Here is an 18,352-nt window from a genome sequence, read left to right as displayed (position 1 = left end):
AAACACAAAAATGAGGCTGAGACAACACACTCAAGCATTTACATTAATTAATTTTAATTAATTCTTTGATTAAAGCAGAGAAAATGCATTTTCCATTGCTGGTAAATGCTATAAAACAATGCTTTAAGTGACAAAAAGCAGCATGCTGGCTGTATTTGCAGTATTAGTTTGTCGAAGTCCGTCCAGGTCCATTTCCAGAGAGTCACAGACTGAGAACAGCCTGAAATTCCTGCACTGAGCACTGCTGGAAGCAGAACTTGACACCCTCATTCCCTGGGTCTGTCTGCCACAGGAGCAGCGTTCCCCAACTCCAGAAGGTGAGATCCTACTGCAAATTAAATGAACCCCATCTTTTATTGATGGCCTCTTTTATTCATAGCCTCTCTCCTGTGGGGTGCACTATGAGTACACAACTTGGGAGAATCCTGCTGCTGCAAATTTTGACATATTAACAAATTTTACAGAATCCAAGAACCATTTCAGTAGAAAAAGACTTTTGAGGGGTTGAGTCCAACGGGGGAGCTTGTTAAGAGCTGGATCACACTGTGGGGGAAGAACCTTTTCCTAAAATCCACCCTAGACCTCTCCTGGCACAAGTTCAGTCTCTTCTCCCAAGCCACCAGTGACAGGACAAGAGGATATTGCCTTAAGCTGCACCACAGGAGGTTTAGGGTGGACATTATGAGCAATTTCTTCTCAGAAGGAGTGGTTTGACATTGGAATGGGCTGCCCAGGGAGGTGAGGGAGTTAGAGGTGGTTAAGGAAAACCTGGACGTAGCCAAGGTAAGGTTGGCACGGGTCATGTTTGGGACTCAGTAATCTCACAAGGTGTTTTCCACGCGAATTAACTCCGGCTCTCTGCGCCCCTTGGGCCATCCCCGAGCTGAGGGGGCCGTTCCCCGGGATGAGGGGGCCGCTCCCGGGATGAGGGGTGCCATTCCCCCGGGATGAGGGTGCCGCTCCCCGGACTGAGAGGGGCGTCCCCCGAGATGAGGGTGCGGTTCCGTCGGGCTGAGGTTGCGGTTCCCCGGGCCGAGGGACGTCGTTCCTCCGGGATGAGGGGTCCATACCCCGTTCCCCGTTCCCGCCCCCGGCGCTCCCTCGGGCGGTTCCCGCCGCTGCCCAGCGCGCACGCGCGGAGCCCCGGCGCTGCGCAGGCGCGTCCCGGCGGCGGCGGCCGCTGAGGGTCGGTCGGTGCCGGTCGGTGCCGCTGCCCCGCTCCCGGCTGTCCCGGCCCGCGGCTCCGCGATGTCGAGCGGCTGCGCGGCGGCGGAGGAGGAGGCGGAGGAGGGAGGCCGGGAGCCGCGCTGTGTGTCGGCGCGGTGCTCCTGGCCCTGCGCGCCGCCGGGCGGCCTGGCCCGGGCGCTGTGCCTGCGGCGGGGTGCGGGGGACGGCGAGGAGCCCGGGTGAGGGCGGCGGGCGGCGAGCGGGGGCGCCGGGCTGGGCCGGGCGGGAGCGGGGCCGAGGGGACAACGCGTGTCGCTTCCCCCCCGCAGCGGCGAGGCCGTGCTGGCGGAGCGGCGGGAGGGCGGCGAGGAGCCCTGCGAGCTGCGGCTGCAGTGCCGGCCCGGCGCCGAGATGGTGTCCGTGGGCATCGTGAGCCAGGCCCGCAACATGGAGGTGTACGTGGGCGAGGAGTACTGCGGCACCGGCCGGGGACAGAGCCGCGGCACCCGCCCGGCCCCGGGGTGAGTGGTGGGGCCCGCACTCTGCCGTGTGTGTCTGTGAGGTGATGCTGCTGTTCGACACCTGGTGTCTGTAGCAAGGCTGAGAGGACTGAGGTTGTTCAGCCTGGAGAAGAGAAGGCGCATAGGGAGATCCTAGAGGCATTTCCACTGCCTAGAAAGGATGTGAGAGAGTTGGAGAGGGACTTTGGACAAGGGCTTGGAGAGATAGGATGGGGGGAATGCCTTCCCACTGCCAGAGGGCAGGAAGAAATTCCCTGTGAGGGTGGAAACGCCCTGGCACAGGTGCCCAGAGCAGCTGTGGCTGCCCCTGGATCCCTGGCAGTGCCCAAAGCCAGGTTGGACAGGGCTGGGAGCACCTGGGACAGTGGAAGGTGTCCCTGCCATGGCTGGGGTGGCACTGGGTGACTTTAAAGGTTCCTTCCAACCCAGTCCATTCTTGAGTTCTCTGAAGGTCTCTGTGATAAGTAGTCATGTCAACTTCAAAGAACAAAAGAGAAAATTTTAAAAAGGAGGTTTTGTTTTCCCCTTCAGTACTTCCGTCCCTGCTTTGCCGGGGGAAATAAGGCAATGTTTCTATTTTGTTTTTAAGTCATTACATGGCACATCTGCTCCTTAATTAGCTAACTAGAAACCAGCCGACTCAGAGCCTCAGGGAGGATGGGTGAATAATGTACTGAGCCTCAAAAGCTTCTCTAGTGCACAGTGCAAGCACACATACAAGTCATTTTACATAAATATTTCATAAGATTAATTACAAGTTGTATATAAGCATTAAAGCTGTTGTTAGAAAGTAAAAATCTGCTAAAACCTAGAAACTAAAAGTGCTGTTGGGAATCATAAATCTGCATTAGAAATGTGTTCCAGTCAGTCTTGTTTTTTATATAAATATTTACCAATATAGTGTATTTCTACAAAAGAAAAGTACCTTGTAAATTGATGTCACAGCTTGTTTATTTTGTTTTTCTAGTGAAACTGAAGAGGTTACGTTATACCACAAGTACCTTAAGTTTGAATGCCCTGCAGCCTCCTGTAGAATTAAGGTAGGGAGTTGAACAGCATTGTTTTAATTTTTTTCCTATCTTTTTAATCACTTAATCTACTTAATTGCATTGCTCTTAGTAAAATTATTGGTTTTATACACTTCATCTCTTGACATAATCACTTAAAAATCTGTTGGCTGGTACGTTGTGTTGATGGCAGAGTGCTCCTTTAAATTGGTATCTCAGTTTTCTTTTTGTGAAGACTTTATATGATACAGATAATTTAGTCTTAGAGAAAAACTAAACTGCAGATTTGTGATGAGAGCTGTCAGCTCTGGGGTTAAATAAGCTTGTGAAAATTGTGTGGTCACGACTCTTAAATGCTTAGAAAAACTTCATTTATCTTTGGGGTACTCAGGCACCTCTGTTCCAGTCAGAATTTTATGGGGAATAATAGCAAGGAGAAATTGGCTTAGTTTCCCTGGAAAAGAGCTCATCACAGTTTTTCCCAAGGCTTAAAGAGCAATGCATTGTCCCCTCTGTACAGAGAAGACATAAAATGATTTTTTTTTTCCCTAACCAAAGTATTCTTTTTTCCTTCTTGCAATAGCTGCTCTCCTTTGGTGAGAAACACAGCATACTCATCAGTAAAATAATTCTAGAAGTGAAAGCAGTGTCTGCAAAACTAGCAACTGATTTTCCTTCACTAGGCTCAAGCATAGATCTAGACAGAGTGCAAACTATAATGGAATCCATGGGATCTAAGTTGTCTCCAGGTGCTCAGCAGCTCCTGGACATGGTCCGGTGTCAGCAGAAGGTAAGTCACTTTTCCACAGGCACAGAGGGGCACTTCACCAGTTAGCAATGCTCTAAAGAGATTGGGTTTTCTTAGTCTGTACTTGCTGCCATTTTCATCCTGATTTAACTGTTGCCACTCAAGTAAGTGCAGGGAGTAAAGACTATTTTCTCCAGGATATTATTATTATTAGTGTTAGCATTAATGTTGTTGTAACTTTAAGCTTCACTGCTTATTAAGGATGGTGGGCATTTTCCTTGGAATGTTTGGGGTGTAGATAGATGGGTTGGTTTGTCTCTTTAGTGGTCATTTTATATATATACATATATATATATACATACATACATATATATATATCTATATATACATACATATATATACACATATACATATATATGTGTGTGTATATGTATATATATATGTATATATGTGTATATATATGTGTGTGTGTGTATATATATATATATATATATATATATATATATATGTATGTATATGTATGTATATATATATTTATAAGAATCCTGAATCCATCTTATGTCAATAATTCAGTTTTGGGGACACAGCATGGTAAAAATGAAGTCAGCAAAGCTCTTTTCTTACTTAGACACTGACAAGATAATTAATACTTCATACTTAACAAGAAATGTAGTTCAAAATTATTTAAAAAATCTTTACTAGTAGAGTGCAGGGTTATAATGTACCTGCTGTTATTGCTGTATAATTTCCAGTATATCTGAAATCTCAAATACTCAAATGGGTTTTTCTCCCCTTCAGAACAGTTTCCCTCTTGGAGACAAGCTCAGTTGGATCATGGGGAGGAATTCTGACTTTGGAGGTGACCATGCACTAGATGGAATGCACAGAGCAGCTCTGCAGTCATCACTGAGTCCACCAGCCAGTGAACCTTTGCCTGTTAAAAATCATTTAACAAGTGAGGCAGTGTATAAAGATGTAAAAATAACTCGTGATCTGAACTCAGAGCTACCTGAAAGAGGGAATTCTTTGGATTCTGAAAGACTTCCTACCCAGCAAAATGCAGTTGACCTCAGGAATGATTTGAAAGTCAAGGGATCTCTGCAAGTGCAGCAGCAAGCAGGTGAAACTCCAAACCTGGCCAACCCACAGGTGCTTCTTCCTTTTCTTCAAAACCTGTGCACTCAGGTGAATCACCTTAGGCTCAAGGATGGAGAGAGGCACCTTGGGAAGAGTGCAGTGGCCAAAGAGGAGACTGCTCAGAGTGCTGGGTGAGTTATGTTTGGTGAATCTCTCAAAGTAGCATTGAATATTTACTGACAAGTGTAAACAAAATGTGTAATGTAATTTTCTTCTCATTAGCACCAACAGTGAATCTTAGAATATGTGGTTTTGAAGGCTGTGTTGTGATGAACATTACAAATTTTCAATTTCACAACTTTTTTGAATGTAGGAGTTTTTCAGAAGTCACATCATTTGTTACTAAACTGTTTTGTGTTACCTGTCTTAGACAACCCTGGCTGTCTGATGGTCACAATACAGGGGGGAAAGGGGAACTAGGAGGAGAACAGAGGACACCTAAACCACAATAACATAACTGTACATCACTAAAGCTGTTCTTAGTATTCACACAATAGTTATCTTTTAATTGTGAGAGCCAATCATCTCATTATCCATCTATAACATCTTCTGCCTCCATTTAATCTAATTTAAAAGCATGTTTCTTCATACACATTTAGCTTGTCTTTCTCATATACTATATTTCCATTTTGATTACTTTCACCCCTAAATTCTCACATCTTCCCTTTTTCACACAGTGTGCCACAATCTTTGTGCTGTACTTGGTGTGAATCATCCCACTGATTTTCCTGTTCCTCCTCACTTGTTGGCATTTACAGTGCAGGTGTCACAGTTCCCCAGTTTGGTACCTCAGGAACAATAGTGGAACTCCTGAGATGTGGAATCAGGATTTATTGGATTTAATGGAGACTGAATATCTCAGCTCCAGTATTTGTACAGAGTGCAGATACAAACCCAGAGAGTTGCATGGTTTGGATAACTCTTGAAGCACTTTTGCTGACAAGAACAGTCTTCCATGCTGACAGAATACAAACTGTGTATATTGACTTGTGTGGATTTTGTTTTATGTAATTAAGCTCTCTCATGCATATTTGAGCCTTTGAAAAAACAAGGTTGAAAGAAGATGACTACATACAGCATGTTCATGAAAAAACTGAGATTTAAAGTTTGGCAGGTAGAGTATTTTGCTTGTGCTAGAAACCTAATGCCTTCCAAAGTTCACTGCCTAATACATGAAATTTTACATTTAACAGATGTTCAGGTGCCCAGATCTCTATATTGCCCCTTGTCATTAAGAAATAGGTGATATTTATTCTTATAGGTTATACTTATTCTTGTCTTTGCTCTTCTTACAGAGTGGAACAACAGCCCATTTGCTCCTATTTGGAAAAGATCATTTCTAAAAACCTGGATCTGATGGAGAAGAAGCTAATGGACTATATTGACTGCCAAATCCAGGCTCTTCAGACACACATAGACAATAAAATGTTTCTCTTGATGGACTTGGTTCAGAACTCAAAACCAAACAAAATTTCCCAAGCACACTATGACTCCAACGAGGGGTTTTCTAATGGGGAGAGATAGAGGGATTCACAGGTGGGGCTTCAGTGTGAGTACCTGGAGTAATTAATTAACTTTACAAAGCTCAGTATTTATGCAGTTCAAACTATGAAGAACCTCAGTGTTGTTAACTTGCATTTTGTTACTGTAATTCTATCCACTGTTGTACACACTTGGTAGTTTTATGAAAGATCTTAAGAATCTGTTTTTTCCTAAATATAAGAGTTTTGTATGCCCTTTGTGGTTTATTTATTTAAAGAGCATTGCTAGAAGCTGTATGAGCAGTCCCCCAGTTCCAGTTTGAATAATGGAGTGCTCTAAATAAACTGAGTTACTGCTTATCTTTGTACCTACATGTAATCAGCTCACTTTTTTTTGTTGTATTAATTTTGATGTGAAGTGTGTTGTCAGTAGAACAGAATGCCGTTTGTGCTTTTGCTTTATTGGCACTCCTGTTGAAGACATTTCTTGTTCCATCTCTAAAAGGAAGGTTGGATTGTCATTGCCTGATTTGGGATTGCCTAGTTTGTGGAGCTGTCTTTAGAGAGCTGGGGGAATGTGAGCCCAGCCTGGGTCCTTTGGAAGCCTTGTTGGCTGTACAGGCACCTGAATTAGGAATCCAGGCTTCTTAAGAGATACCTAAAACAAGATTCTGATAGTTCTTTCCCTCCTAAACTAGCTGAGTGAAATGATTGCACACTCAGCAGGCTTTGTCCAGGTTTCATTATCCTGAGAGGTGCAAATACTTCAGCCATGGTTCCTCTCAAGTGGGTGCTGCTCCCAGACAGGATGTGCTGGGGCAGCTCCAGAGGAGTTTTCCTTGCTGCATCACACTTCCTTTAACCTCTTGGGATCAGTTTTGCTGTCATTTGGGGAGGTAGGAATGTGACTCCAAATCCCCCTTCTGTGGCAGGTTGAGTTTCAAACTTCATTCTGTTTGTTCTTGGATTCTGGGGTGTAAATTGAAGGATGTAGGGACTTCATGGTAACCCCCACAAACATTTTTGGCACAAGCTGTTGATGGGGAAGCAAGTGTTGACTCAAAATCAGCATAAGCATGTGCAAGCCACTATCTATTTACTCTGCCTGGTATTTCCCTCTCCAGGAAAAGTGATGTGTTTTGAAGACTGTCAGATCCTGGTGGTAGTGAACACACAGGAGCAGATTTGAAAGAGAGGATAATCTGCTCTGAAAAGACATCAAGCAGTTGTCCCTGATCTTAACTCTTGCCAGGTGCAGTTTCAAAGTGATTCAAAAAGAGAAAAATATTTTTTTAAGACAAAAAATTATCTTAATTATCTTGTACTTTGTACCTGTGAAGGCATAAAGTCTGTCCTGAGGTATACACACTTTTTCAACTCAGTAACTTGAGACAGAGTATTAAATTGTGATGTTTTTGGGTTTGGATTTTTTATTTGATAACAAAATTAATTTCTGAGTGTTGAGTTCCAATGCTGTTAATTTAATGACTTTTTGTTTTTTCCCTCTCTGGGTGACAAATATGAAGAGCAGTTGACACTAAGTAGAAATCTCCAGAAGTGGTTAAAATGAGCTCTGGACATTTTGATACCTGTATCCTCCCTGGTGCTTGTGATGCTTCAGTATCACAGCTACCACAATGAGAATGTTTGAAACTAAAACCACAAATGCCAGAGTGTTGAAGTTGTATTGTTGCACGTTTGGTGTTTTTTCAGCTTCCACTTCAGTGAGGGATTCTGTGTAGAGAGAAAAAGTGTTTAAAGTTTAGAATACTGTATGATTTAACTGGGAATTAAATAAGCATTTTTTCAGATATTTTCATTTGACATGACCCACACAGAGTGCAAATCCTGAATAGTAGTACTGAAGAGTTGTAAAAGTTGCTAATAAAACAATCCTGCAGATCATCATGATGTTCAATTCTTTGGTATTGCTGCAGCCAAGTTTCTGCCAAGCAGTGCTGTCACCATGAGAGAGACTTGAGATATTTGCTGAAGCAAAGTTGGGCAAGAAAAAACCAATTAGTGGTTTCCTATCTGCTTCTTAGTAAAACTCATTCTGCTTTATATTTGCCTGTGAGTTACAGATATGTTCACTTCCATGTGTATGGATGCAAAATCTTTATTGAAATAAATGGAAACATATCTAAAATGTTGCTAGAATTTAGAAAGGTTAATAATTTTTAAAAAGTAAAATATTCTAATTACTGTTAAGAGCCAGAATAATTATAAATATTTCCTAGCTCTGATACCTGAAAGCAAATGGCCCAATGTTCTTTTCTCAGGTGAAGCTTTGGGCTGCATAAAGATCAATGAGCACAGTGGGAGCAGCAATACAAGCTTTTAAAAATAACTTTTCCATATTTTGTAGTTTCCCTTTGCTCTCAGTACCTGACCAATGCAGATCAGACTGCAAATGGCACCAAAGCTTAGTTGTCTTACAGACACCTCTGCAGCTCTGATTTAAAGGCATGATGCTTTTGGTTTCTGCTCTCAGCACTCCTTGTTCCTCCTGTTCTGTGCATGCAGTGGGAGGATTTAACCTGCCCTGGAGTCAGTCAGCTGTGCTTATTTTCTGGAGTACCACCAACAAAACTGAGTGAAGTGCACGTGTAGATACATTTAGTTTTTTATTTTTCCCCTCTCACCTGAGAGCTCAGCAGCCCTGAGATCTCTTTTCAGGCGGATGGGCCCCACCACAGTGTTGGTTTTCCATGTGTAGGGAGAGATGGCTCTTTTCTGCCTGGAGATGCAGCCTCTGGCACAGCGAGAGTTGGTGCTGTTGCTGTCACAGATCACAATGTCACACTGCAGATAAACTGATGGGAAGCTCCTCAGGAACCTGAAGGCCCTAAATTTGAATCTTCCATGGTTTCCAAACGCTGGGTAGGTTACCACAGTGTCATCTTTATTGCAGCTGCAAAAGGATGTGCAGATCTGTTAAAACAGTCCACTTGGAATAATCATTCTGGCTGAGTCCTGTGAGCTGTAACCATAGCATTTAACCAGGGCACTGTTCTACATGTGGCATACAATGATGTGATTTTTTACCTTTGCCCAGCATGATGTGGATATTTTTCCTAGCTCTGTTTGTGGAACGTCTTTAAATTTATCTACAACTCAGTTCCAATCACAGTCTACTAAAGAAGGTAGGTGGAAGAGACAATAATAAATAAAATAAACAATAGAAGAAGTGCAGTTGACATTTAGATCCCATTTCCTCTCACATTAGGAGAGTGTAATAAAATCAGCCTTACCCACTCCTGATTAGGTCGTATGTCAGTGATCCAAAGCCAGGCTGTGGAGATGCAGTGCAGGTATCAATGAACACCTGGAGATTGGGGTCAGTGGTGTGAAGAGTCACCTCAGCAAAGAGAGTTTGGTTCAAGTCCACGTAGTATGGGGAGTATTGTACGGGCTTGGAGAACAGATCTGACTTGTAGAAGGCCATGCTGACGTTGTACCTCCCCCCTGCAGCCAGCTGTTGGATGGCATTGTTTGTTGTGGTGTAGATGAGCTCCAGGGTTTCGTTGTTGCTCATGGTGCACCGGGCAGTGATCTCGGTGCTCCTCTGGCGGGTGATGGTGCTGCCAGCTGCAGCCAGGGAGATGGTGTTGGTGTAAGTGATGCTGTGCCCTTCATCCTGGGAAAGGAACGTGCCAGGGCTCAGCTGGGCTTGCACCAGCACAGCAGTTGAGAGGAATTGTAGCTAAAATCTTATCAACCCTCTGTAGCCATGATATTTTCTGAAAAATTCCTTCCTTAGGATTTTTTTCTCTTGAGAAGCTGGGAGGCCTCAGGAACAAAATGTAAGCAATGGTTATCTGCTGCTGTGGAATGCAACAGGGGCATCTGGGATTCGTCTCATGTGGTTGTTTCTAATTAATGGCCAATCACAGCCAGCTGGCTCACACTCTCTCTGAGACACAAGCCTTTGTTTTTCATTCCTTCTTTTTCTATTCTTAGCCAGCCTTCTGATGAAATCCTTTCTTCTATTCTTTTAGTATAGTTTTAATATAATATATATAATAAAATAATAAATCAGCCTTATGAAACACGGAGTCAACATTCTCATCTCTTCCCTCATCTTAAGACCCCTGCGAACACCGTCACAACCCTCCTCTTACTTTTCCTAAACACTGAACCAATCCAGGCAGAAATAAGGTTAAGGAATAATTAAGGAATTGTAACTAAACTTACAAACCTGCCCAGCTATGCTTATCAATCCTGGAAATGTGAAACAGGCTGCAGCCAAAAAAATCTTATCAACCCTCCTCTTATTTTTCCTAAACACTGAACCAATCCAGGCAGCAACAAGGTTAAGGAATAGTTAAGGAATTGTAACTAAACTTACACACCTGCCCAGCTGTCCTTGGAACTGTGAAACAGGCTGCAGCCAAAAGATCTTATCAACCCTCCTCTTATTTTTCCTAAACACTGAACCAATCCAGGCAGCAGCAAGGTTTAGGAATAGTGCACGGAGTGTGGGAAGTATCAAAGCTCCAGTCACCCTTATCAAATGAGTGCTATGAACTGGCTCTTGGGAATCTTTTGGGGGTTAATTTGTGTGGATTCTCCCACATTTCTTTTGAAAGGTTCATTGATCATCAGATTCCTAAAGAGGAAAAAATGTTCTTTGTACTTCCAGACAGGAAACTTGGAATGGGATGAGCTGAGTGAAAATAAAATCAATGTACTTGCATGCTCTTCATACACTGCTTTTACCAGCTCTTATCTTTCCTAAGCTCTTGTTAGCTTATTCATATTTTTATCCCCTTTACCTTTTTAATTGTCCCACAGCTGGCCAATGGGAAGGAGAAGATCACTGAATCTGTCACAACTGGTCTGCAAGATGGATCATTCAGCTGCAGGTGAGCTTCCCCAAAGCCAAGGGAGGACAGGTAAGACTTGCTCAGAACAATTCTCATGCTGTCTGAGGAGCATGTAAGGGTTGCTGCCATTGAAAAAGAATCAAGCAAAACCAAAAACACATTAGGACAAACTGCTGTGGTCATTTCTCACTTTGTCTAAATCCTTGAAATCGTCACGTGATTCTGGATTTGTCAGTGAAAAAGTTCATGCCCAGTTGAGATCATGCAGAAGTTGCACCAAAATTTCGTGCTCAACTTCAGAATTAGAGCAAAACCCCATAAAACTCATGCTGAAAGTTTAATTTAAAACCCAGTGACACAGAAGGGTCTCTGCATTTTTAAAAGGGAAAATGAATCAAAGTGCTGGTGCAGAATGGTGGGTAAAGAAATTGATTTCTCTCAGGCACTGAGGCTTTAGAAACTCCTTTCCATCTCAGGTAATGGGAAGATGGGCATGCAAGGATATAGGACCAGTAAGGAAAATGAGGCCCAGCTCAGGGGGAAAGGAAATTACAGCACATCTAAACTCTGACTGCCCAGTGCAGACCAGGAAAATTCCTGAGTGCCTTAGGCAACAAAACCATTTAAACTAACCAGACAATAGGAATTTATCTTTGCATCTTAGCATGGTAACAATGTTTTGCACAAAAGAAGGAAAATTTTGATTTCAAGTGATGCCAGCCAGAAAAAAAACCAGCAAAAGTGAAAGAACTGTTATTCTTTTGCAGATGGGTCAGGAAGTAACTTACGCTCTATAGATGAGATAATGTGGGATTTTTGTGTGCAAAAGGGGTTAAAAGACTACCAATAAAAAGGCTTAACACCTGAGTATCAACCACCAGTTCTTTAGGATGTTTGTAAGAGAAGAATCACATTATTAAAAAGAATCAGCATCCTCCCCATGACGCAGGGGCACTCACTGTTGGGCTCCATGGGTCCTGGCAGGGGAGCAGTGGAATACTGAGCTGAAAATCCTCTGTAGGAGTTGGTGTCATCTGTGGACAGCACAACTGTCAGCACGTTGGAAGAAGACTCAAAGGTGGGCTGGGCATGCCCACACACTTTCCCCATCAACCCAGAGGCAGTGCTGGCCCCATCATAGACTGCTGTGAAGTCAAGCTGGCAGTTTCTGTCCAATTCCAGGCTGCAGACACAGGAAAAAAATCATTACAGGGAAATCTTTGGTTGTAGTGGATAGAGGATCCAGTGCAGAAAAAGTGTCTGAGAGCTCCACTCAACTGAGGTAATAGAATGGAGAACAGAACACCACAAATAGACGTCGTTAAAACCAAAGAAAACATATAAAAATATTATATGTATAATTTTTAAAGTGTAGGGTTGGCTTCTCAAACCTCTTGAGTGTATCACAGAGGAAGATTCTTGCAATTTTTCACCAGTGGAGGGTGGATTCTCCCAGAATTAGAGATGGACCCTGGCCAGGAATGCTCAGAGCATATTGCACCCTGTGCAGAGTTTATTATCTCAGAGGGCAATGGTCAAGGTAAAGATTTCCTGTGGAATTCTGCACATTTCATACTGAATTCTTGCAGGGCATCCTGCAGTCTGAATATCTCAAGAAATGAACCTGCACCTCGTGGCTCATCACCAGAGATGTTGTCTGCATTTCCCTGACTGGCACTGCAGCTGCTTTAGGGAAATGTACAGGGATGTGCAACAATCATTTTATCATAACAGTTTATCATAACTCTTTATTTTAAAAGTGTACAGAGGTTCTAAAAGTTAAAAAGCACCTCTTCCTGTGCTTAACAAAGTAATGTCTGTAAAGAGAATATATAAAGAGAAATAGAGCATTTATAAATGTATGTATAAATAGGGATATATAAAAATATACATAATATAAATAAATAAGTATATATATAAAAATATAAATAGGGAATTTACTCACAAAAAGTCTCGGAATTCCAAGTTTATCTTGGAGTTTTTTGGTGCTTGTATGTGCCAGACACAGTATTTGAATTGAGGGTAAGGTGCTGGGTAGTTGGGGCTGCTGAATGTCCCATTGGGACCAGTTAATTCTCCCCCACAATTTTCAGTTCCTGAAAAGAAGAGGAGATATATTGGTAACAGAATAAGTCATATAATGAGTCATGAAAAAAAAAAAAGCCAAATCTTATGTAACTATCAGGATTTATTCTTTAGGAGTCCAGTCCTTTGGAAATGATTAAAGGTACTAAAGATGGAAATTCTATAGAGAATTTGAGGTGGAATTAGAAAATGGAGCCAGTGCTCACTATTTCTGTGAGGCTCAGTGTGATGCCACCTGAGCTGGTGTTAACTTTGAGTTAACTTTGGTACTGGGAGCAGCCTAGTGAGAGCCACATTTATCCACATTTCGGATAAATTCAGTACCCTCTTGAAAAACTGCTAATGAAGATGCTACACCAACCACACATTATCTGTATGGAAGTGCAAAATCTGCAAGTATGACAGAGACTTTACTTGACAAAGGCAAAAAAAAAAAAAAATCAAACCAGTGGAACCTCAGACAAATGTAGACTAGAAACAGGGCAGAATCTTTCAGCAGCAAAATTAAAGACTGGAGCATCATGAACTGGGATTTGGTAAGTACTATATGAAATTAAGTTTTTAAGAGCTTAATACCATGCCACCAGGTCAGCAGAAGCAAAGGGACTGGTCACAAGCTACGATTGATTTTGTCCAAGCTGTTCTTATCTTTCAAAAGAAAAAGAGTAAGGAGCTTCTTGAATTAAAATCCTCACTGGCTTCTGTGATCTGCACTTGGCAGGAGTTCTGACTAGAAGGTCAAATTCTCCTGGGTAAATGCTGTGATATTTGCAAGCTGAGTACATTTCACAGAAGTCTGGAAGTAAAAATCAAGTCCCATAATGTCACCTTTGCCATCACTTTTCTAAGTTAAATTTAACTTTTTGGGATCTCTGCAAACACATTGCTTGTGCCTCTTTCACTGATTTTTGCCCCACTCCATTCTCTGAGGCCTGAAGACCTGAGTGAGACTGATCAAAGTTTTTTTTAATTATGTTTCATTGCTGCAGTTCAGGTGTTATTTAATGGCTTACTTGATCCTGGTGAAAAGAAGTAGTAGTAGACGAAGAAGTTTCGTGTGAAAGGCACGGAGTTGGTTGTAATGAGAAAAGTTAAACTGTCAGAGGAGGATTCAAGCACTGGGACTGCATCTGTGTCATCACACACTTGGCCAAGGAGAGCTGAAGCAGTGGAGCCACCATCAAACACTTTGATGCTCTCTGTTTCACAGCTTGAAGAAGGAGCAAATCTGTTGGGAAAAGCACAGTGAGAATCACCTGAGCTCCTTGGCAAATGGGCACAGGGGCTGGGGCAGTCCCACAGATACAGCCTGGGTGGAGAATGGGCTGGGAACAGCCCTGAGGAGATGGATTTGGGAGTGCTGGTGAATGAGGAACTCAACATGACCCAGAAGAGTGGATGTGCAACACTGAAAATGAATGGGAGATTGAGGGAGGAGATTCTTCCCATGGGACCCCAGCTGGAATGCTGCATCCAGCCCTGGGAGCCCAGGACAAGAAGGATGTGCTGGAGAGAGTCCAGAGGAGGCCATGGAGATGCTCCCAGGGCTGGAGCTCCTCTGCTCTGGGACAGGCTGGAGAGCTGGGGATGCTTAACAGGGAGGAGAAGGATCCAGGGAGAGCTCAAAGCCCCTGGCAGGGCCTGAAGGGGTGCCAGAGAAGGACTGGGACAAGGGATGGAGGGACAGGACACAGGGAATGGCTTTCCACTGCCAAAGAGCAGGAGTAGATGGGTTTTGGGGAAGGAATTCTCTGTGAGGGTGGGCAGGCCCTGGCACAGGGTGCCCAGAGCAGCTGTGGCTGCCCCTGGATCCCTGGCAGTGCCCAAGGCCAGGCTGGACAGGGCTGGGAGCACCTGGGACAGTGGGAGGTGTCCCTGCCATGGCTGGGGTGACGCTGGATGGGATTTAACTCACATCCAACTCAAACCATTCTGGGATTCACTGGAGGGCACAACACAGATTCAACAGAGAGAGATATTTAGAGGCAATACATTTCTGTGCTATATTCCAGTGGAGTGAAACAGTGCAAAAGCATCTGTAGGAAATACTTACTTAAAATGGGAGAAAACAATCCTAATTGTTTGATTTGCATTCCTCTGGATTTGCCAGGTGCAGTTTGCATTTGCATTGAGTTCAATCCTCAGTGCTTTGCTGGGTTCATGCAGTGCAGCCCCACAGCGAGGCACCCCTGTTGGACAGCAGCAACAATCACAGAAACAGCTTGCAAGGATCTCCCTCAAGTCTTCTCTTGCAGTAAATATTTAGTCCTCTATTATACAAAGACTGGGAGAGTGCATCATCAAACAGATTTGAAAAATGTGCGAATTTTTAAAAATTTATTTCTATTACTTCATTTTATGAAATCTGATGAATCTGATGGTAAAAGAATATTAAAAAGCCATGGTTTATCCTGGTTTTCCTAGTACCAAAGAAAAGGATCAAGCCAGCAGCACAACTGGAAATGCCAAGTGTTGCAGGACACCTCAGCAACCCTTTTCAGCAGAGTTTGTCACCACAAGCAATTCAGGCCTTGGGACCTGTAAGTAACCTTATGAAAACACCCCACAACTCAGCTATGTCTGACATCACTGACACTAATTAATAGCTCAGGAAGTAGATGAAGTAATGGCCATTGCATGGGAAACTCTGGAGAAAGTTTGTAATCCACTCTGAACATAAGATCTCCTTTCTACTTTAACAGAATTATATTTAATTATATATTCATTCATATATAAACAATATTTATTTAATTATTATATTAAATAATAATTAAATAATTCATAATTAAATAATATTACAATCAAATATAATATATAATATATTAAATATATATTAAATACTATATATTATATATTATAGAAACATGTATTATATAAATATATAATAGTATTATTAAATATTATATTGGATATATAATATGTATTATATATTATATAATTATATAGATATGTATCATATAGATACATAATATTATAATTAAAGATAATATTAAATATATATTATATTTAATATTAAACATAATATAATTATATAATTATATTTAATTATATCATTATATTTAATGTTATATATGAAAATAATGGTCTAAAGCAGTCAGAAGAATTTTCTGTAGAGTGCATGCAGCCCCAGAAAATAAAGTCAGGCTTTCTGATGGACTCCAGAGGGAATAGAAAGGTTGAGGAGAGACTTTTGCCATCACAAATGAAACCTCCTCTCTGTAAGAGCATTACAGGTCACTCCTACCCTCCTGCACTCTCTGGGGTCAGACACCAGTGGAGCAGCTCTGCTGCAATATTTCATTATTCTGCAACAGCCACCCTCCTTTAATCAGCCACATTGCTGATCTGAGCAGCAAACAGCTCTGTATTGCTTCTCATTGAACAAAGGAAAAATGAACAAATCTCTGTCAAGAAGTAAACATTTCCCAATTAGTCTCCTGATTTCTGTGATTCCAATATAGTGTTAATTTATAAAAGCAAATTTACATTCCAGAATAAAACTGCTTCAAAATCAAGTTTTTAAAATAAAATAACTGCCATTGGGTGGACTGTATAGAATATTTTTTATTATTTACCATTTATAGTCATGTTTAGGTGTTACTATCGTGCCATGAGCACGTTAAAATAAGATTCACTTTCAGAGATGTTTAACATTTTGCCCTTCAGTTGCCTATATAAGACCCGTTGTACAGAAATCGATAAAATGTCACAGATAAACAGATTTCCATACCTGTGAATTCTACTGAGTTGCTTTCAGAGAGAGCCAGGGCAGTGAGGAGAGGCAGGAGGAGGAGCTGCCAGAGCAGCTGCATTTTGAGGGCAGCTGGGGAGGGCAGGCTTTGGCTTTCCTGGCTTTTATACCTGCTGCTATTTCACAACCTCCCTGTGGTACCAAGAGGGAGGGTTTAATCTGTCAGTCAGTGTTTCTCTTTAACAGATATAAATGAGAAAATAACAGGTGGGCCCATTTTTTTAAACAGGCACTGTGTGGAGGAAGTTTAAAGCGCTTTTGTCAGCTCTCAAAGCACATTTTCTAGTGGATTTAATTGAGGGGCTGTTTGAGGGTGTTGGCATGAGCAGGAATGTTGTAGAAGGGATTGACAGACTCCCTTGGAAGACACATTTGCAGTTTTCTCTCAGCACTGCTCAGCAGAGTTTGGTTTCTCCCACCTTCACTTTGACACCTGTCCCTTTAGGTTACACAGGGCAGATATTCCCAGTGTATATCCCCATTGCTGGGGATTGCAAAGAGCAGCTGCTGTAAAAGAGTTGTCATGAATATACCGCTGAAACACCCAGGGATGAGCAAGGCCAGATTGTCACAAATTAAAAGGAGAAGATTGCACTGCAACCACTTTGCAGACAGGACTTTCTTACCCCCACACTAGGAGCCACAGAAGGAAAAAGAAATCAGCCTTTCCTTCCTGAGGCAAGGAAACAAGCACAGCCCTGAAAGCCTGAATTCCTTTCAGCACAAATTACCTGTTCCAATATATGAACCCTATTTTGTCTCATAAGGACCAAAGCTCTGAAAAAATGACAGAGTGTTGCAGAGTGTTTCTCAGCGCAGCAGGGAGCTCCCAGTCCCTGGAGCTGCTGAGGCTGTGCCAGGGGCCCAGGTGTGCTGGTACCTGGCCTTGGGTCAGGCTGGGACCTGGGGGTGGGAGCAGCCAGGGCTCCCCAGGAGCTGCTGAGGGCAGCACAAACCCCACAGCTGTGCAAACAGGGCTTCTTCCAACTTTACTAGAAAATAAAGTCAAGACCTTCTTGAAACACAGCCAGGTGCTTTTCTTCCATTGTAATTTTTTTTTTTACAAAACCATTTTCTTTTACAAGAAAACTGATATATAATGCATTTTGTAATGATACTGTATTTCTAATCTCAGACCTATGACTTCTTTAAAACAACTCTCTCTGATTTTTAACTCACTTTAAGGATTTTGATCTTGCAAGTTGAGTACGTTTCATAGAGGTCTGGAAGTCAAAGTAAAGTCCCATAATGTCACCTTTGCCATCACTTTTCTAAGTTAAATTTAACTTAAATTTAATCTAAACTTTAATCTAAATTTAACATTCTTCATTGTGAAATGTACTGACACTGCCTTTGAGTGTGGAGGCACTAAATACATGTTTAAGGATGTTGCACAGCATTTGAATTCCCTTTGGCTTCTGGAAATGCTAAATTTGCATTTACTCTGTGTAGCCTTTTATTTCTCAAACCCACACACGTACTTGCAAGGAATTTTCAGATGTTAACATCTCTTTTGTGCCTGGATGTGACTCTGCAGTGAATGTGTGACCTGGTCTGTGGATCCCTGCCAGTCAATGCTCCAGAACCCAATGCCCTTTAAATCAATACCTGTGAGAAGCAGAGCAC

The 18,352-nt window shown here is 42.4% G+C and overlaps 2 protein-coding genes across 2 annotated transcripts; one reads left to right on the top strand and one right to left on the bottom strand.

The window, feature by feature from the left end:
• The first annotated feature begins 1,212 nt into the window (after positions 1-1,212).
• On the top strand, positions 1,213-7,913 carry C9H10orf88 (chromosome 9 C10orf88 homolog). Its single transcript, XM_058810113.1, has 6 exons — positions 1,213-1,406; positions 1,497-1,688; positions 2,656-2,728; positions 3,279-3,485; positions 4,242-4,711; positions 5,876-7,913. Exons 1-6 carry the CDS (start codon positions 1,249-1,251, stop codon positions 6,102-6,104), a joined length of 1,329 nt encoding a protein of 442 aa, XP_058666096.1. The 5' UTR covers positions 1,213-1,248; the 3' UTR covers positions 6,105-7,913.
• On the bottom strand, positions 7,526-17,973 carry LOC131561627 (CUB and zona pellucida-like domain-containing protein 1). Its single transcript, XM_058810990.1, has 9 exons — positions 17,906-17,973; positions 15,029-15,223; positions 13,989-14,203; positions 12,836-12,986; positions 11,850-12,073; positions 10,840-11,012; positions 9,316-9,701; positions 8,707-8,975; positions 7,526-7,795 (listed from the first exon to the last, which is right to left on the bottom strand). The coding sequence occupies exons 1-9, from the start codon at positions 17,971-17,973 to the stop codon at positions 7,623-7,625; spliced, it is 1,854 nt and encodes a 617-aa protein (XP_058666973.1). The 3' UTR covers positions 7,526-7,622.
• Between the last annotated feature and the right edge of the window lie 379 nt (positions 17,974-18,352).

Source organism: Ammospiza caudacuta, chromosome 9, assembly GCF_027887145.1.
Source record: "Ammospiza caudacuta isolate bAmmCau1 chromosome 9, bAmmCau1.pri, whole genome shotgun sequence".
Lineage (NCBI taxonomy): Eukaryota > Metazoa > Chordata > Aves > Passeriformes > Passerellidae > Ammospiza > Ammospiza caudacuta.
Note: the sequence above shows the minus strand (reverse complement) of the source record. Positions and strands in the feature narration are given on the sequence as shown.